Below are 22469 nucleotides of genomic sequence, written 5' to 3' on the forward strand. Positions count from 1 at the left end.
ACTCTGTTATTGTGTCATACTGCTAATCTTTCTAAGTATTCTTTATTGTATTGCTGTATGGAGCTTTTCTCCCCAGACCACCACTGAAAACGGGCAACTTTGCCCAGTTGGATATTTTCCGGTAAGCAATTGTAAAATAATAAAATAATAATAATATGAGAACTGAATAATGATGAACACTCACATTGAGTGATTTTGGTCAGTACAAATAACAGTCAGTTGTATTGTATTCACTTTTTTATTTAATTATGTCTATTATATGTGAATGCACCTTAGGATTCTTACAAATTTTGTTGTACTTGTGCAATGACAATAAAGGAATATTATCTTATCTTATCTTAAAAATAAAGGAATCTTACCTATATTACAGTAGGGCAACTGCATGCATGGCTACAACTTTACATATATAAAACCATTACATTACTACACATGCAAAATTGCCTTCCAGCAGTAGACTTTCACTGTAGAATATATACTAGAGCTACAATGAGAAAGAGAGTTTTTGGGGTATATGAGATGGTTGAATGCATTCCAGCATAATACCACAAAACATCTAAATGCAAAACGAATTGGTCCAGATTGCATAAAACTACTTACTCCACTACATACATGATGTAAACAACTGAGGTTAGTAACTTTTGTCCACAGGTTTCTTCAGTACCAACCTATTATAACCAATTTTTGACTATATATACTTCAAGTATCCAGTTGGAACCAAATTAAAAAGTACTAATAGTCACAGTACTGGATTTCAGCTTTTTTCCCTCAAACACACATTAGGCCTGAGAAACCAGATCAATGACTATTTAACTGTGATCAAGTAACAGCAGAGAGCAGTCATTTTTCATTCACAGATTTTCTCTGTATGTACCCATTATAGCTGATTTACTAAATTGTTTACCTCACATGTGTGATTATGGTAAATGAATAAATAAATAATAAACAAAGTAAATAAATAATTGCCACAGTAACATATTGTAGCTCACTGATGTCCATTTTATATGGTGCATTTCAGTGCACCCCTTCCCTACACACATATACATACACACGAACACACACACACACACACACACACACACACACACACACACACACACACACACACACACACACACACACACACACACACACACACACACACATACATATGCATGCATGCACATACACACAGAAGTACTCAACAACTACAGACAGTTTACAAACTGTACAGACCTCAGATGTCTGATTTTGATCAAGTAAATAAAGAAATAATGCCCACAACTATGTATTTTCAGTTCGTTCTTGTTAGACACATGCAAACTATTGCAACCCATTGTAAACATGCCCCTGAACACACAATTACACACACACACACACATACACAAATGCACCAACTAATTATAGCCATCTTATTGACGGTGAACACCTCATATGGCTGATTATGATCAAATGAATAAATAAATACTTAGTAAAAAAAGTTTACCGAAATATATATTCAGCTCATTGCTGTCATCACATACTGGGAAAATCCACTGCAGCCTTCCCACTTACAGACACACACACACACACACACACACACACACACACACACACACACACACACACACACACACACACACTTGAGAGCATGTGTACACACAGATATGTTGATAAATTACATCAACTTTATCAGCTATGTACACTGTACATTTAATTATGATCAAATGAATGTTTACAATAAGTCAATATTGGCATAGTAATGTAGTTCAGATCACTATTGTGAGACGGATGCAGTTCAACCATTGTGAGCCTTCCAGATGCACAGATGTACACACACACACACACACACACACACACACACACACATGCATGAGTGCACACACAGACACTCATATATGCATATGCACACACACACACACACACACACACACACACACACACACACACACACACACAGATTATCTTATCTCATGTTAATCAAATGTATTTATAAAGTAAATATGATCTTATATGCTGAAGGAGGCTTTTAGCAGCTGAGCATGAAAACAGTCATACAGCATATTACCCGATTAAAAAAATAATAATTTTAATAATTCATGTCTTGCTCTTTCCAAGTTTGTCCAGAAATACTGGTACAGCTTTCTTTCAGTTTTCATTTTCTGGATTCCTCAGCCAAGACTCACTGGAGAAGTACTACCCACTGCTTTATCCAACACCCAATCTAGCCTGCACAGAATGCATTTTTACACCTCCAATACTACAGGAGAACCTTTACTAAGGCCTAATCAGCTTATTCTTTATTAAGGCATATGCTTAAATACTGTGCTATTTTGAAAATAGCTTAGCTGAGTAAATCAACTGTTTTTATAGAAATCGGAACTTATGTACATGCACTAAGTTCCGTTTCCAAAAATGGGAAAGTCAATTACTTTTTAGCAAAAAATTAACAAAATAAAAAAAAAATTTAAATGACAGTTAAACAACAGAGAATAGTGTCAGTAAGGGATAACTCCATTACACAGCACTTATTATTAAGTGTGGGCATCTGTAATTCAGTCCTAGCTCTACATAATGGCACTACAGGCATATCTCAAATTAATAATTAGGTTACATATGCATCTAAAATAAATGTTTTAGGCACTTAATATTCATTTCAGATACATATATAAAACCATTACATGTAAGTAGGATGCAATTAAATATTCTGTCTCATGATAATTAACTCTTTAGGAAAGCACTACCCCACCAGTGTTTTATTTGAAGGATCGGCAGCTCAGCGGCCTAGTACCATGAGCTGCACCTGACAAAAACAGCAACAACCACAATACCTAGAATTACAATAGGTTCATATGCTCATACATAAGTACTAGGCTAGCTGGCCTTGTAGGCCATTTTAAACCTAGTTAATTTCCTTTTTTTAATGCTCAAAATAACCCATTCCATTTGTTTATAGATTGGTCTTACTCATCCCATGGTCAATAATTATATATTACCCCTAATGAGAATAATGGAGAACATAATTTGAAGGGACCCATGCATGAGATACAGCCTTTAGGAGCAGCCTTTGTCCATTAGGAGTACAGGGGGAGGTTCTGTTTCCCATCCATTGATCCACATTGTACTTGAATATGGACAGGGATGAGCTTTGTATTATGTGGACGAGGAGTCTGCTCCAAAGCAGCCATAACCTCTGAGAGATATACCTGTTCCTCCAAACAGCAATGCTGATGTTGCAGAAGAGTTCTAGAACCCTATATATAGTATTTCTGATGCCATTTTGACTTGCTGATGTGCAGAAAATCCATCAGTACTGAGTCAAAGGATGCTTTGTATGCCAGACACAGGTCACCTCTTAGCAGTCTATAGGATACTGAGTATAGTGACAGGGCTTTGAGTCTGTCCATGTGGAGCAAGTTGTTTAGGCCTTGTATCCTTTTAATAAGGTATCTCTCTGGGCATTCCAGTTCTTGCATGTGTCTGGACAAATACTTGCCAAAGGGGACATTATACTTAATGACTAGCCTAATGACGGCTGAGTAAAGTGGGACAATGTCATCCCTAGATGTCAAAATCCCTTTGTTTATAAACTGTGCAATATAGAAGGACTTTCCCATGACAATGGACTCATGATGGTCAAAAGTTAGGTCACTGTCCACATAAGTTCCAAACCCCAAACAATTGGGTCAGCTCTAAGATGCATATTGTCAATGTGTTAGTTTCCTGGGTAAATTTCCCAAATGATACAATAATGCATTTTTGGCATTTAGTTTCCATGATTTTTGGTACCAGTTATTTTTTGGGACAAACCTTCCTGCAGAATGGCTAAGTCATTTGGGGATTCAATGACTGCCTGTAGCTTGCAGTTATCTGCATACTTTGTCAGCCAGAGCCCTTTGGCATTAGTTTTTACTTCAGAAAAGTAGATGCCAAACAGGAGAGGTCCCAACACAGAACCCTAGGGGACTACACTGGTGACTGGTCTCTTTGTGGAGGTAACCACCTATTTTGATTTTCTGCATTCTATCTGTGAGCCAGTTGGCAATGCAGAGGATGACACAGGGGTTTATTACCAGTTTATTTAGCTTTTCTACTATGCCTGAGTGGGGAATTGAGTCAAAAGCTTTGGCAAGGTTGAAGTATGTGGTGGGTACCATTTTACCTTCACCGATTGCTTTGGTGACTTTTTCAAAAAAATCCACCAGGTTGAGTAAGCATGACCTTCCCTTGACGAATCAAATTGAGATGGGTTTAGTGTTTGGAGGTTCTCTATGTTCTTATTGATTATTTGCATGATAAGTCTTTTCATGGCTTTCCATATGAGATTTATCAGACGTATGGGTTGCCTGGATCCGTGGAAGGTCCTCCCTTATGCAAGAGAATGACTGCAGCTGCTAGCCACTCACTTGGTACAAAAGCCGTATGGAGGCTAAGATTGAACAATATTGTTAGGGGTGGGCCTAAATGATACTTCATTCTATTTAAGATGCATGCAGAGATATTGTCAGGACCCACTGATGCAGTATTTTTAGCTTCTGATAGCAATTTTAGGACTTGGTCTTGTATTAAAGCTGGAGGTGATCCAGTTTCAGGTTTATTTTGAGAATGGATGGAAGGGACAGAGGGGTAAGTTTAGAGCTAAGCTTATAAGCCATTAGGTTCACTTTATCTTCAGCATCAGTGTAGGTAACATTTTCAGAATCAGCTCAACATATTGCTGCATTGTGTTTTTGAGATTGCGAACATAACCAAAACAAAGTTATTATTGTCACACATGCACACACTGACTGACATTTTCATATGTACATAGACATCCATTCTACATCAGACACTAGCCTTATGGGCACATTGACTCATTCACCAACATACACACACACACACACACACACACACACACACACACACACACACATACACACACATTGACAATGTGAGGCATTGTCATCTGTGCCAGGGAGAGTAGGGCAGTGTTTGTGTAACATATGCCAGCATAGCTAGCTGGAGTTTTGTAAATAATTTTGTGTCATTTGACTATCACACTGACTTGTACAGATGCTTGTGTTAAAAATGTATGGACAGTGTTATTATAACTGATTAAATGTATATGTTTAAACAGAGAATTCTGGAACAGAAGAGTAGAAGCTTTTGAAATTGTTCTATAGCTTTAAGATACTGCAGCAGATCTTAGCAAAGCTCTGAGTGTGTATTACCAGAATCAGGTGATCAAATGTGATGTCATTCTATAACTGGTATTGAAAGGATAGAACTCTCACAGCAGTTTGTTTTGTTTTGTCTTCTTTGGAACCTGATCTAAAAGATCTATGTCCGTTATCACAGCTCAGATGAGTTGAGTTGAGTTCAGTTCAGTGTTTAGTTTTGAAGCTCATCACTTTGCCTTGTGGAAGTAAGCATCTCAGCATCTAATCTTGCCTTGCTGTATTAATTAAGTTAGCTAGGGAACAGTTATTCTTTAGACAGTCAGTAAATACAGTGAGATTAATCTGTCTAACTGTGTTATTTTTATTTCTCCTGTGATTGAAACTCTAGTGTTTATTGTACTTAGATATTTAGGTTTCTCATGTTTTCTATTTTATTATTTATTACTTATTATTACATACTTTTATACCATTCATTGTAGCTGGTCTTTTAGAGAATACTTTTAACAACTTGAGAGTACTTGTGCTTATTTGAGTGACAATTTGGACACTCCAAAAAGCCTTACTGTGACTGATTTGGTTACACTCTACCATTTATGAGAGTAAAACCTCTAGATATGGAGGAAAAACTGAACTATGACCCGTGCTTTCAAATGCTTTATTCAAGAAAATAATAACTTTATAAGTTATTTGAGCACTTTCATTTGTTAAGTAATGTTACAAGGTCAAACTTCTTCAGAAATACAGTTTTTAACATGCAAGTTCATGCAATTAAACTTTTCTCTGGCTATTAAGGGGGAGGTGGACTAGCTCCACCTTATCTGATCCATTTTAGTAAACTTTTCACACTTAGGTTCCCATTCAAGCATGGGGGTGTGTCAACCTGGAGTTTCATCTGCCACTTAAGTTCTCTGACTTCCAGCTGGGGGTTGGTATCACCGTAGGTGAGAGTGACTTTGTCCAGTATTAACACCCCTTCTTCATAAAGAAGTACATAGTACAGGAGCAATCTGTGCGGCTACGCTGCATGATCAATGAAGAGAAGACATTCATACAAGAATGCTACTTCCTAGCCAACCTCTTCACTGACAAGTACTACCCCATCTTACTGACCAATAGTATCCACACGGAGATCTCAGATAACAGACTCCTCAGATATCCTCCTATATTAGGATATGGGTTCCAGAGCACTAAGAGACACACAGCCTCCAAAAACAACACCAGATTTCCCCTGCCAATCTCCCTAGACTCAGACTCCATCAGAACTATACTAATAAAAAACTGGGAGATCATTAAAAGCAGCCACGAACTGCAGAAAGCACAGGGACCTTCCCCAGCCTTCAGCTACAAGAGAATGATATCTCAAAAGGCAATGTTTGACACAGCCCCCCCAACCACCACCCCCAACTCTCAGAGGTCTTCAGCCATGTACAGCTGTGGCAGATGCATTTGCTGCCAGTACATAGCCAAAGGGGAATGCTTCACCCTTAAATCCCTTAGGCACAATTTCACCTTCCAGCAAGCACTCGACTGCAAGACTACAGACATAGTACACCTAGCAGTCTGTAAGCAATGTGGAGCCTACTATGTAGGCAAAACAGTAAGGAAACTAAGTGACCACATCAAGGAACACTACCAAGCCATTAGGAACCAAGACACCAAAAAGACTCAAGCAAAACACAAGCTTACTAGCCCACTTTGCAGTAAATTCCACTTCATAATACTGGACAAAGTCACCCTCTCCTACGGTGATACCAGCCCCCAGGCCATCTCAAACACACACGCACACACACACACACACACACACACACACACACACACACACACACACACACACACACACACACACACACACACACACACACACACACACACACACACACAAACACACACACACACAGATGCACGCCCACACATGCGCACACAAGCACACACAGACCCACAAATATCCACACTCTTGATACCCTACCTACCTCCTTACCATGATTACACTGGCAGACACACACATGTACACAAACACACACGCACACACACACACACACACACACACACACACACACACACTTACATACACGCACACACACACACACACACACACACACACACACACACACACACACACACACACACACACACACACACACACACACACACACACAAACACACACACTTTGTCCTCACATATCCACCAAACTTTGTTGGGCATACCTGCACAATGAATTTTTCCATTGCAGGCAAACGATGACCCTCATCTTTTGATGGTGTTAATTTTTTCTGTCAACCATGGCAATTTATACAGTTGAGTGATTCTCTGAATCACTCTGTGGCTTAAATCAGTAATTGTAGGCATTTCCAGGGAAGATTGCATGGCTACTAAGCATTAGCTCCTCCCCTGGATTGCCTTACTTTTATCTACCATGGGCATTAGGACTGCCCTCCATGCTGATGCGTGACATCACTGCACTAGAGTGGTCTCGGAATTAGAAAGGGTTAACATGAAGTGGAAGTCACTCATGGTAAGACTAACTGCTCATGATAACCCTTTCTGAACACCAGCCAAAAGGTGATGGATAACAGTTAGTAAATACCAGTAAACACTACAACTGCGGATTTCTTTTACACCAGAAAATTAATTTAATCCCCACCTTTTTTATATCAATTGCTTAAGTTAATTGTAACAGTATTGAAAAGGTGTCCCTAATTTTGGGCCTTTTTCAATGATTATTTTTTTCTTTGTCCCTACTCCTGAAAGTCAAAGGTTGAGAGCTAGGAGTATAACCCTAACAAAACCAACACCCAAATAAAACAAAATAAACAGAGAAAGAAAGCATCTCTATTCTCTAATATAAATGTATATACATACTTAACTTTTAAGGGATCTACAAAAACTTAATTGCAATAAATAAAAGAAATGCCACGATAATAAAGCAAAACAAAAAAGACACTAAAATCTCTAGAGCAATATAAAAAAAGTAAAAATAAAAAAAGGACACTAACTCACTCTACCACTCCTAGCAACCAAAGGCATCCCCAAATAACTACAAAGTGTAGGGCACACTGTTAGCTACACCTATGTCCCAAATCCAGTTGGACCCCATCTAGTCTAAACTGTAAACCTATCAGTCCAACTCAAAAAGTAATAAAGAATAAAATACAATAAACTACTTGCAAAACAGAAAAGGTAACACTTACTAAAAATAAAATGAAAAAAAAATATTCTGAATGACAGAATCCTCCCTAATAGTGCCTATGATAAGTGTTCTCTTTAACACACTAAATACATGCTCTCTAACAAAATACACATGCCCTGACCAGTCAATTTTTAAAAATGAGCAGACAAACAAATAAATAAATATAATTTAAAATCCTAAAGTAACACAATATTACTATACCTCTTCTTTTCACAAAACCACATTTCTGCACTATTTAGTCCCACTATGCAAAAAAAGTAAACACTTGGCATAAAAAGTTAAACAGCAAAATAATACCTAAATGAAATATAGAGGAGAATGGGGTATAATAAATAAGATATGTGGTACCCTGTGAAATATCAACTTGTTTAGTGACTGACTAATGGTGAAACTTATTCCCAGAATCCAGAATCTACATTTTCTACTTAAGAAAAACAACTGGCTAATGCTTACAAACAGGGCTGTAGTTGTAACACAAACCTAAATTTTCTGGCTTCTCGGTCTTGATCATTGTCCTTTTAGAGCCATTCTTTCTCTGTCTCTCTTCTGCTACTCATGGCATCATAATATTCACTGGAATGTAGAACCAAAACATTTACTGTCTTTAGGCCCAGGATCAGGAATTTCATCCATAATAATATTAAGTGCCCCATCTGTCTTAACTAATGTTCAGGTTGAAGCCTCGCATATTTACCAATGCTAACAGCAGATACACTATCAGTATAGCAAAGAGGCATATTAGCCATCTGTGTACAATGTCATACTCATGGGCTAAACTGCTTTGCCTGGACACTGTGCAGTTCAAGTTTGTCGGCCTCATATGATTCTTGTGAAAAATCTGTGTGTAAATAGTTTTATAATGCTGCCCCTACTTTTGGATATTGTGTCCCACTTACTATGACATTTTCTGTTTTTAATTTCTGTTCTTATATTATGCTGTTTGATGTATTCCTGCATTAGACCAATTTCTATTTTTAGTAAAGCCTGCTGGATTGAAATTGGAACCTTAATATCCAAAGTATATACTGTTAACAAAACATTTAAAAATAAAATAAATAGTAATGCTGGATTAATTATATTTGTATAAAACAATACATGTGATGTATAATGTTTGTAAATGTAAACTTGTTCATATGGTTTGATTACTTTTATATAAATGTAAGTTTACCTGTCTCACAAGAGATAATTTAATAAAGGTGTTTACAAAAAATTAAAATAAATAAATGCATAAAACAACACTGCTTGTGTTTGCATGGAGCATTCTACATAAATACAGAAAGGTACATAGGAAGGAACCCTTTGGAGACAAGATTTCACGTCTAAGAATGTCTGTTGTAAATATCTAGCAAGTTGTCTGGTACTTAGCAAAAAGCTTAACAGATTTATGTTGGTTAACGAACTGTAGATGTGTTGCACTTAGCAGATTTTATTTTAGTAAATTAAATTTATAATTAGGCCCAATGCTGAAGTTACTTTTCAAAAGACTAGCACATAAAAAGTTAAGCTTACATGGTATAGCAAAACATACACTAATGGAGGACAAGATTTTTTGTAAGGGACAAAGCCTCCATGCATACCTCTCAAACTCTTAGAGCAAATAATCTGGACAAAACCTTAAATAATAGGGGACAAAGGAACAAAACAGGGACACTTAAAATGTTGTTCTTACAAACTTAGAAAGTTGATAGAATAACAAATTTTGCATTAGCATGAATTTTCTGAAAGGTATGAAGTCTGAAACTCAAATGTCTGTCATTATTTTTTGACTTCAACCCTCAATGATTTACCAATGATTTGCCAGAAAACCATATTTTTAGGAGAAACAGACCAAAAATATGAGGCAAAAATCTGGGCATTCTGCAAAAATGTGTACAGTTGAGAGGTATGCCTCCATGCCCCTTCACTAATGTTGGTTCACCTTCATCATCCATTTCTAACTAAATACAGTTCTTTCAGAGGTTGAAAGGTAAAGGAAAGAAGGAAAGATGTGTATAAGATGGCATTTCATTTTCTGCCCTTTCATAGTTCAGCCATTCTAACATTTAACCATACTGAAAACACAGAGCGCTCTCCACATCTAAAATTTAGCAGGTTCCTAACCCCCCCCCCCTCCATTATTTATGACTGAGGAAGATGCATGATTAGTGACTTTATTTTCTGTCCTCACAGTTGTTTTCACCCAGTCTGCCTGGCATACTTACTTGCCAGTCCTGCCAATATGTTTGAGCACTGTGAGGAATATCTACATTTAAATATCACATGGTTTTGAATCACTGGAATACTATTTGTTGCTCTATGGGATTTCAAATAATTTTTGAAGGTTTTATCTCTTCTAAACACTATCTCTGGCTGTACTCCCAGTTTATCCATCATATCACTGTCACTCAAAAATATCTTCCATTTTTTGTTAATACGCTGGATTATAGCACAACTGTCCAACGTAAAAGTGGTTATAATTTTCTGCCTATTATTATTGATAGTATTAACACAAACTCTATCATTGTCACCACTGCTGTTTACTGAGTTACCGCCCAATATGATAACATAGATCCCTCTGTCTCTCTTAATCAAAACCTCATTTCTGATCTCATTAAGAAAATCATGATGATAAACTCTCCTGGGAAACATGTCTACTAAAACCTCACATTCATGTATAAACACTTCCTGTATAGTTATCATACAGGCCAACCTTACTAATTTCCCCTTGTCTACTGTTTTCTTCTGGTGTCTAGGATGCCAACTTACATAGTGAAAGTATGAATTCAAAAAGGTTGCCTTCCTAAATATATTTGAACAAAATCTATGCTGGGTTGAATCCTTAATTATTTCCACATTCAAAAATGCTATCCTACCTGCATTAAAAGTATGTGAAAATTTCAAAAAATCAATGGTCGCATTAATATAATTCAAAAATTCCTGGAATCTAATCTCACTTTCAACCCATAATATGAAGATATCATCCAGGAATCTGCTATAAAAACACCAACACTTTTTAAATTCACTAGCCAATATAAAAGGTTCTTCCCATTCAGCCATGACAACATTTGCGAACATGGGGTTACAGGCTGCCCCCATTGCCACACCAACTGTTTGCTTGAAACATTGTCCATCAAAGTACAAATAATTGTTAGCTAAAACAACTTCCATTAAAGCTACTGTTGCATTTATTTTGTCATCTAAAAGACCTGACCATTTATTCAGCTGTTCCTCAAACCAGTTTAGTCCCACATCATGTGGAATTACTGAAATTAAATTATTTACATCAATAGTAACGAAAATAGCTCACAATTAAAAGAGGTTTCATTCAAACATTGTAACAAATGCCATGAGTCTTAACATATCTGTGAGAAATGATTTATACCATCCTTAAAAATATTCTCCAACAATTTTACAATAAAAAAAGTTTTTGAACAGGTAGCATGAACAATTGGTCATAGAGGGGATTTGTTAGTTAAGCTGACAAGAAATAGCAAGACATACTGTAATAGTGGACAATATTTTTCATAAGAGACAAAGCCTCCATGCCCCTTCACTAATGTCTGTTCATCCTCATCACCCATTTCTAACTAAATACAATTGTTTCAGAGGTTGAAAGGTAAAAGAAAGAAGGGAAAATGTGTATAAGATTGCATTTCATTTTCTGTCCTTCTGTAGTTCAGACATTCTAACTTTTAATCATAGTGAAAACACAGAGTGCTCTCTGCAACTAGAATCCAGCAGTGTCCTAACCCCCTCCCCATAATTTATAACTTAGAAAGATGCACGATTAGATGACTTTCTTTTCTGTCCTCACATTTCCTTTCAACCCAGTCTGCCTGGCATACTTGCCTGCCAGTAAATGCAAAGGATTAAGGCCACGAACCGTTAACAGCTTGCTTGAAGTTCAGGGTTTTATTCCCTTTGCCAGCTGTATAACTTGAGCAAATCAGTTAACCAGACAATACTTATGAGCCAATACTGAAAAAGGTCCATGTCCATCAGTGATATACCCTTGCAAGTACATAATAAATGTCTCTATAGTTAACTCCCCTTCTGATTTAATCTGCTGTAGGGATAAAGCAACGCAACAGGAATAACTGGACTGTTCTGAAGCCAGAAGTCTTGTTTTCCTCTAATGAACATTCAGTAATAAATTTTATAAGGACCCAGAGCTTCAAACACAGGCATGCAGATTTAGCAACTTCTAAATAGTAAGTGTTCTTAATACCTTTGGCAAATTGTAGGACTCTACAGTGTAAAATAAGTCATGCAGTCAGTCTGCACTGCCATCTAGTGGAGAAAGGTACACAGGCATTGTAACTATATTCCACTCGAAAGAAAACGTCATGAAAGTACGCCTGTTAGTCATTCTTTAGTCCTGAAATTGATGAAGAAGAAAAGTGGTCTTACATAATATAATTTTAATTATTTATATAATATTGGTCTAATATGCAGATGGCAGACTCCACATTTCCTCCACAACCTTTTGACAAGTCCTCAGCTGTCCAAAACATATTTAGTATATTTTAGTCAGAAACACTGGTTCTTAGACCATAAATATAAAAAATAATGAAAACAGACATTTTGTTTGAACAGCACATTGATTCAAGCTGTTTCTTAAGTTCTTACATTTCTCACAGCTTTGATCGACCAGTTACACAGTTTATCTTTCTGTTGACAGAAACTTACTTTCCGAGACAGAGAAATCTATAGTGGGAAGCCATGGCAACAGAGGAACAGCCAGGAGAGTTATATGCAGCATGCCTTTTGGGAAAAAAAAAGAACCTTTAGCCTTTTGTAAAATAAATATTTAAGGTGTATGCTGCAACTGTCACATACACACACACACACACACACACACACACACACACACACACACACACACACATCATAATTATTGACATCTCACAATGCACAACACAGATGAATGATGAAATAACTTACATCGATGACTATCTGAACTTAGAAGATAAATAATGCATTCCTAGGATGACATTTTTTTTTTTCTAAACCTTCCAATAACGGCCACAATCAACCATTTACATTGCTATACTTTTTTAATAGTTAATGGTCTTTTGTTAGAGGAGATGTTCTAATAATACAGCAGAGCATGCTTCATTTAAGATTTCTTAGGAAGAAACAAAATTAACAAAAATCTGAAAATAGTCAGCATCAGAAGCGGTATCAGACAAATCTCTGGTGAGAATGTCTGCATAAAACATTTAGACATCTCACAATGCATAGCATTGTAGTATAGGTGTACACTTGCCACTTTCATAATCAGCTCAGAAGGTTAGTATAGAATATCAACAACTACACTTTTTTTCAATTCACTTCTAATCAGAACTCAGTTCACCAGTCATCTAAATGTTTTTGCCCATTTTGGAAGCTCATTAATAATACATTGCTAAATATGACTGAAAAATAATTAATCAGCTGCAAAAGCAAGGGTTACAGCAATATAGTTACCTGCATGTATAAGTGCAGATACAAGAACTATTAGAGGCAAAATATCTGCTACCAAAATTATTATTATTCTGTTTAGAATCAGAACATAACTCTCAATTGACCCTGAATTTGCAGAACATCTTTGCTTTTGTCTCATATCTTAGCCTTGTACCATATAAAATGTTTGCACACTTTTTATTGTTCAGAAAAAAATGCATGTTGATTCAAAACCTATTGTTCTATTAATTTTTTAACTGAATTAAGAGTAGTATTTGAAAATGTCCCTGATTGTGGGCCAGTCTCCCCCTTTATATTTGACTTTGTCCACAATTCTTGAGCAAAGAAGTTGAGAAGCATGCTTCTGATTATTTATTTACAACTATACTGCCCTTTTTTGTAACTTTTTTCTTTTTTGCCAAGACATTAATAGATGAATAGACCTAATACCTTTGAATTTTTCAGAATTTTGGAAAACATGTGAAGGATGAGTCAAGCTTTACAGGCGTCTCTAAAATCTTAGGAAAGTCAAAGACTAATAGTTTTCTTAAAACAGGAATATAAGCCAGCCAGCAATACATGTCTGGAGGTAGACTTTAATATTTAGGCATGAAAGTGATTATTTCCCTTGGGAGAATGTTTGATTCTGAAAGAAAAAATGTTTGAAGACACTTTTTCTCTCTCTTGTCTGTTTAAGTATGCAGTCTGGGAAGAATAGTGTTTACAAGACAATGCACTGCCCTTTCCCTCATTATATTTTGTTTGGAATTGTAGCAGATGTTAGATTTTCAAGTTGAATTCTTGCTTTAAAGTGTGTCACCTGAATTTTTGAGTGCATCAGAAACCCACAGAGAGAGAGAGAGACAGGAAAATGTGAGCTCTCTTGGTAAACACCTGGAAAGAATGACATTTGACTGAACTAGTATTATTAATGTTAACAAGGTAGAAACTCTCCAAACCAGGGCAGTCTGGGAATTATCAGTGTATTTAATTAGTTCTTTCTAGCAAACCTCTGCAATTTTCCACTTAAACATCATATTCCCTTCTAAATATTGTATTTATTGAATCTATTTTAATTTTACTAGAATTAATGTTATTAGAGCATCTGAAACATTGCCTAGAGAAACTGTTTTTAGAACTTTAATATTAACCCTATCCAGTGAAAGAAACAGGAAGGAATTGCTAGCAACTTCTGAGGTTCATTTATATGATGAGTAAAGGCTCACTGGACTATTGGAATGTAACCAGTAGACATTAGGGAGAACAAATCTTACATTGACTAAAAATGTTGGCAACATGTTGTGGAAACAACTAAGACAGGGAGAAGTTTGGAAGCTGTCATATCCCACATACAGAAACAGATACACACACACACACACACACACACACACACACACACACACACACACACACACACACAAAGGTGTGCCACTAATTACAGCTGGTTTATAATTATTTCCCTTGGGAGAATGTTTGATTCTGAAAGAAAAAAAATGTCTGAAGACACTTTCTCTCTCTCTCTCGTCTGTTTAAGTATGCAGTCTGGGAAGAATAGTGTTTACAAGACAATGCACTGCCCTTTCCCTCATTATATTTTGTTTGGAATTGTAGCAGATGTTAGATTTTCAAGTTGAATTCTTGCTTTAAAGAGTGTCACCTGAATTTTTGAGTGCATCAGAAACCCACAGAGAGAGAGAGAGACAGGAAAATGTGAGCTCTCTTGGTAAACACCTGGAAAGAATGACATTTGACTGAACTAGTATTATTAATGTTAACAAGGTAGAAACTCTCCAAACCAGGGCAGTCTGGGAATTATCAGTGTATTTAATTAGTTCTTTCTAGCAAACCTCTGCAATTTTCCACTTAAACATCATATTCCCTTCTAAATATTGTATTTATTGAATCTATTTTAATTTTACTATAATTAATGTTATTAGAGCATCTGAAACATTGCCTAGAGAAACTGTTTTTAGAACTTTAATATTAACCCTATCCAGTGAAAGAAACGGGAAGGAATTGCTAGCAACTTCTGGGGTTCATTTATATCATGAGTAAAGGCTCACTGGACTATTGGAATGTAACCAGTAGACATTAGGGAGAACAAATCTTACATTGACTAAAAATGTTGGCAACGTGTTGTGGAAACAACTAAGAAAGGTAGAAGTTTGGAAGCTGTCATATCCCACATACAGAAACAGATACGCACACACACACACACACACACACACACACACACACACACACACACACACACACACACACAAACACACATGCATATACACACACTTAAAATGAATGCAGTATGTTTTCTGGATGGGAGCTGTATATGAAGAACTAAATAAGTAATATTCCCTAGAGTAACTGTATGTGTATGGGTATGTGAGAATGGAGTGTTACTGTGCAAGCATATTGCCTGACAGGGTGTGTGTTATTGTGGAAATAAGGCATGACAAGAAGTGTTCTGAGGCCTGATAATGCAGAGAGCCTATATAGGTTCATAAGGGCCTTTTTAAGCCTAGCTATGCATCCCAAATCTCTGACAAGTTCTGATACTCTTGATAAGTATAAGCAGAGGTTTGGGTGATGAAACATTTACAAGCAGGGGCCTGGGAGATGAACCATTTACAGGTTGCCTGGGTCCATTAGAGACATAGGTGCCAAACCATGGGCAAATTTCAGGTTTCCCATCCAATTGCCCAAGTTGCACTTGAATTGAGTTAGAGAGGAACTCTGCTTCACATGGATGGGATGCCTGTTTCATAGATGGGGTAGTCTCTGGGATACATATCTATCTCTCCATCAGGTCTTATTTTTATCACAGGCAAGGTTTAAGTCTTTAGAATGGATAATTCTTGTACTGTTTGTTTTGTGGATATGCAGAAGGTCCATCAGAGTGGGGTCTGACAATACCCTGTATGCCAGACATAGTTTTCCCCTCAAAAGCTTGTAGGAGACAAAATACAGGGGTAGGACCTTGAGATGGTCTGCATAGGACATTTTACTTATGCCCTGCATTCTTTTAGTGAGGAACCTCTGTGGACATTCCAATTGTTGGATATGCCTGACTAGGTACATGACAAAGGGGACATTGTACTCAATGATAGTTCTGATGAATGCCGAATATAGTGGAAGAATGATCTCCTTGGACTTAGATGCCATACCTTTTTATAAGTTGTGCAAGATAGAATGATTTCCTTACTACTGTAGACATGTAATGGTCAAAGGATAGATTTCTGACTACTGGATCAACTCTAAGGGGTGTGTTGTCAATATGATAGTTACCAGGGATGGATGACTTCCCAAAGGATACTATTATGCATTTCTTGGCATTTAATATTAGTCCATGTCTCTGACACCAGTTGTTTGGCTGTGTCAGCCCCTCCTGAAGAACATTTGTGTCAGTGTGAGATTCAATGACAGCTCCTAATTTGCAATCATCTGCAAATTTAGTCAGCCAGAGACCACTGACATTGGCCTTGACTTCTGAGAAGTAAATGCCAAAAAGGAGCAGTCCAAGGACTGTTCCCTGAGGGACCTCACTTGTGACTGGCCTCTTTGTAGAGGGGGACTGCCCAATTCTAACTTCCTGGGTCCTGTCTGTGAGACACCAGGAGAGCATTATTTCACCAATAACACACACCCTGGATGCCATTATTGCACTTAGAAAATGGGTTATCTGTTAAATCGTTTTACATTTATTTTTTAATTACTATATATAGTTTTTTTATATTTTTGATGTAAAATAATTCCTCCACCTAATGTTTCAGATGATGCAGTATATGTAATTGTCATAACATGTAATGTCTACAAACACTCAGGCACACATTAAGAAGCACATACAGGCAGACCCACAGACATATACACAGAAGCACACACACATTCAAAAACAAATAGACAAGCAAACTCACACATACATACATAGAAACAAACAGAAGTGCACGCACACACACACACACACACACACACACACACACACACACATATAGTACCTCTCCCCAACTCCAACCACTTTACTTCCCCTGATTTTGCTGCTTCGTGCTGCTCCGTCTATTAATTTTTCCAAATAAATCAACATGGATGAAATTCATTCAAAAATGCCAGAGTTTCATTAATCTTATAAAAAAAAAGGAATGTTCCTAATGGCCTACATGTTGAAGTCAGTGATCTCTTTCATGAACACCAAGTACACCTGCAGACATACACACATATACATACCCACACACACATGCACGCATGTACACGTGCACACACACACACACACACACACACACACACACACACACACACACACACACACACACACACACACACACACACACACACACACACACACACACACACACACACACACACAAACATATTAGTGGACTGCCTGCCATATATATATATGCTACATTGGGCTGAAAAGATTCACGAAGACCATTTCCCATACTCATTAAAAAATAAATACATTTAAAAAATTTAAAAAACAGGTGCATTTTCACAATCCTTTGCATTCTGAAGCAGAGTTCAATCAACCACATTTTGTACTTCCTTACTTATTTTGCAGATGGTCAGGAAAATGTTGCAGATAGGTTGGAAAGCTATGATATAGCAAAGTTTACTCTGCATCACAGTACATTCCAGTAATAACCGACAGAAGATGGCATATCTATAATTTAACTAAAGGCTGAAACATTTTATATCATTTACATTTGCTGAAACATTATAAACAGCACTACAATTTTGAGATGGATAGTGTCAGTGAGATAAGCTTTGGGATTTAACAACTCCTTTTAAAACCTTTTTGTGGGATTCATAACCTCTGTTACCCTCCATGCAGAGTTGTTAGCCTCTGTGCCTCTCAACTTATTATGATCAGCTGTATGCTCAATGCACCTTGGTGGAAAGAAGATCCCCATCATAGTGCCCCCAAACAGATGTGAATCTCAGTCAAATTTACAAAATCAGCCTTCACAACCATGTTGTCTACACAGCTGTTTGACTTCCTTACTGTGGTCCCTGTCTTTAAGGATATTAAGAACAGAAAGGGAAATTCTGCTATACCAGGTCATCAGAGCAAGGGACTTAACCTTGCTGTCTCATAGTTACTTTTACAGTTTTGTATGACTATGGTCTCTGTGATTTAGTACTTCACAGGAGTGGGATTTGAACAGCTGTTCACTACAGTGGTGGGCAGCAGCAAAATCTGAAGAGCTATCTTGAGTTTAATATGTCATATGCTGGTGTCTTTCAGTGGATCTTTAACAGCAAATTGGATTGTGATACTAATTAATTTGTAGAAACAGTGTTTACCAAGTAATGTGTGTAACTCTGTAGTGATCAGGCAAACAGCTAGAGGTGCATTTTTATTACAATTGAGAAGAACTATTCATGTGCCTTAAGATTCAACTGAAAGCTTCTTTTGAAAATAAACACAACAGACAGTAATGAGAGGATGGGGAGAAGTACCTTTTTATAAACAAAATGTTCTGGAAACATCCTCTGTTTCACATGATAGATGCACAGTCAGCATTAGCAGGCCTGGGAATGAAAGAAGGTCAACCAAAGATAACTAAAAAATAAATAAATTAATTAAAATAAAGTAATAACATCAAGGAACTGAATGGGGAAATGACAGTAAGGGGGTTATGCTCTGGAAAGAAAATAGGATTTGTCAGTGAATCTCAAAATTATACAAGTAAAATAAGTGAACTTGGCATCTCCAATATTTTTTTGCTATTGCAATCTATGCTTTTATTTTTATGGTAAAATTGTGCTTTTCATATATAAAATATATGAGTACAGGAATCTTGAATGACTGCAGATTTGCTTAGCAGTCTCCCTGACTACTCTGAGCAGAAGTGATAGGATGGCTCTTTGTAAGAGACAAGCATATAGCTTTCAGTGCAGTAATATATCACACATCCTGGAAAGCTGGTAAGACAAAGACAGCAAATACAAATGCTGTACAAGATGAGATACAGGTGCACACCTTCTGCTTCATAAGACACCCACAATGGTGCACCTATGCACAAAGAAGCAGTTCTTCTCTTGGGAAGGTGATATCTGTGGTCCAGCATTTGATTCCATGTCAAAGAACAGAGGGAAGTGCATGTGGAGTGACACAAAATGCAGGATGTTTTGTGCACAAGGAGTGCCTCTGGGGAGGGTTAGCACAGCAAATGAGATTGCACTTTTGCAGCAGACCGAGGAAAAAAAAGTCCAATGGGAAAAAAATAGAAGAAGAATAGGTTAAGACCCTGTCTTTATTAACATGAATCCACTCTGGTTTAGGTCACAGGCAACTGCAGAGATAGGCTGGAGGAATAGAAGAAGGAGTGGATACATATGTTTTGCCCCAGGGGGGGCATTGCTCCCAGCTGAGAATAAACAAAGGAAATGAGCCTGGTCAGAATGAAGGCAAAACTTGCATTGACTATTGAAAGATTAGATCTTATTTTTGTTTATTTGTGCCTTTATTTTCCAGGACTGGATGGTAAAAGTAGTTTGGAAAAAGCTCAGGTTGATGCCCTTGCAGACACCATCAATGATTTAGCCAGCCTGTTTCCCTGGAAAGAACAAGATAAAGAGAAAAAGGTATGTAATAACACTAATGCAGCTCAGCGTGTGTGTGTGTGTGTGTGTGTGTGTGTGTGTGTGTGTGTGTGTGTGTGTGTGTGTGTGTGTGTGTGTGTGTGGTTGCCATTACAAAGCATGCTGCTAAAATGAAGACACACCTGACCATCAATTTTTCTATGAGCTTGATACCTGCCTAACTGAACATCAGTTTAGCACATTGATTACATACATTATTTAAAACTCACTGCTGACTTTCTTGAAGTACTTTTCTGTTTTCCTTCCAAGATTTCACTGGTGGTTTGACTAAAACTGGGTGATTGTGTTGTTAAAGCTACACTGCTATCTTTTTAGCTATCCTGGTTGGCCACTAATGGATATACAGTAACTTATTTGTCTTACTGTTTGACTCCTGTCATTTTTGTTTGACATTTTCATTGGCTGGACCCTAACAGTATCCATAACCCTGGTTACAGCACCACTATATCCCTACCTTCTGCCTTCCTAACTCCCTTCCACTTTAACTTTTTTCTGTTTCCATTGTTATGACCCATTCAAAAATATCTACACAACTTACAGAAACATACTTGAACCCATGATACAAAAGTGACCAAAGGAAAGAAAGCCATAATTCTACTATGATGTCTTCTCCATCCTTGCAACATTGTCTTGTATCAACATCTGCTAGTTTTAAACTGTCTTCAACAGTATATAACCCTTCATCCAGAACATGACGATTACATCTCATACAAAGTTAACATTAGACTATTTTATCTTTGGCATATAGTCTGTGATACACAAATTCCTCTGTCATGCTTACCTCCTGACACTCGTGTCTTCCATCATAAATCACAATCCATAACCTTTAGTTTGCCCCCCCTCCACTCGCACACGTGACACACACACACATACACACAAGATCTGCAGCAGCAAAAAAAGAAATTTTTACCATTACTGGTCCAATAATCATCCCTTGTTATATTAAATCTCCTTACACAATGCCAGTCATCAACTCTAGCTTAAAACAATACGTCAACGTGAATTATTAGCGAAGATGCTACATTCTGAGCAGACAAAGCAATCACTGTGACCATTATAAATCCAGCATTATCTATAGGAATAAATCCGCATGGCTGCCGTTATTAAAATGAATAGCTATAGCCAGCATGTTCTCTCCTCTACTAAGCACAGAAAATAAATTCAGCTACCAGAAGGGTAGAAGAAAATCATTCAGCCTCACCAAATGCAGACATAATAAAAAAAATGAGTCCCAAAATATTAAAAGAATTACATGTAACTCACTAATGGGACGTCAGAGGTCTGCATGCATCCTCATCTAAACAGTGGGACATATGCAGACCCCTATCCTTGTGTAAACTGTGGGATGCATGCATACTCCTAACTCCCAGGAAAGAAAAAAATGCATTCTGCCACATGTACAATGCAAAGATTGGCATGCACTTGTCCAAAGTATGTGTAGAAAACTAGTTAATAACCTCCTAAGTTTGGAAAGACAAGAAAAAGCAGTACCATATCAAGAAGGTTGGAGATACAATACTGTTTCTTTAATACTTCAGCAATGTCTTTTCTTTAAGTAACTGCATTGCATAATGCCAGTGATCCACTGCTGAGTGTAGGTAATGCTGCTATATCCACAGATAGCTTAAATTTGTGTTCACTCAAGTTTTGCCCTTGTAGTCAATCACACCATTTGTAGGTAAACTCAGCATTACCCACACCCAGTAATGGATTACCAACAAATCAAGTATCAGGAATTGTGCAAAGTAATTACAAAGTCTTGAGCATGCTAAGAAATAGACTAGAGTTCTGGCTAGAGATTCCATTATTACAAGAAGCTAGTTGCACAAATGATTAACGGAAAAGGGATCAGGTTGGACAAATGAATGCTTCAATGAAAACAGATATGAGATGAAGTCCTGCTACATACTATAAGAAGATGCTTAGATGAAGTTTTCTGTTCCATCTGTGATCTCTATTAATCAGCTGCCCCAAAGCCCTTTCAGAGGAAGCTAAACCATCTAATAATCAGTAATACTAAACTTAATGTTGGAAAACAAGAACATGTAAGTGAAATGGAACATGTAAAGTACATACCAATGTTAATTCACCAATAAAATATGCAGGATGTTCATCATGTTTCACTGTTGCAGTCATGACTGTAGGG

The 22469-nt window shown here is 37.2% G+C and overlaps 1 protein-coding gene across 2 annotated transcripts in view; it reads left to right on the top strand.

Moving 5' to 3' along the window:
* Window positions 1–22469, top strand: part of HPGDS (hematopoietic prostaglandin D synthase) — a 648072-nt gene that overhangs the window by 529460 nt on the left and 96143 nt on the right. For both annotated transcript variants that reach the window (XM_044061059.1, XM_044061060.1), the window contains exon 5: window positions 20196–20305. In XM_044061059.1, coding sequence (XP_043916994.1) covers window positions 20196–20305 — 110 coding nt within the window. The remainder of the gene's footprint in view (window positions 1–20195; window positions 20306–22469) is intronic.

This window comes from Protopterus annectens, chromosome 2.part0 (genome assembly GCF_019279795.1).
Source record: "Protopterus annectens isolate FY-2018-M chromosome 2.part0, PAN1.0, whole genome shotgun sequence".
NCBI lineage: Eukaryota > Metazoa > Chordata > Ceratodontiformes > Protopteridae > Protopterus > Protopterus annectens.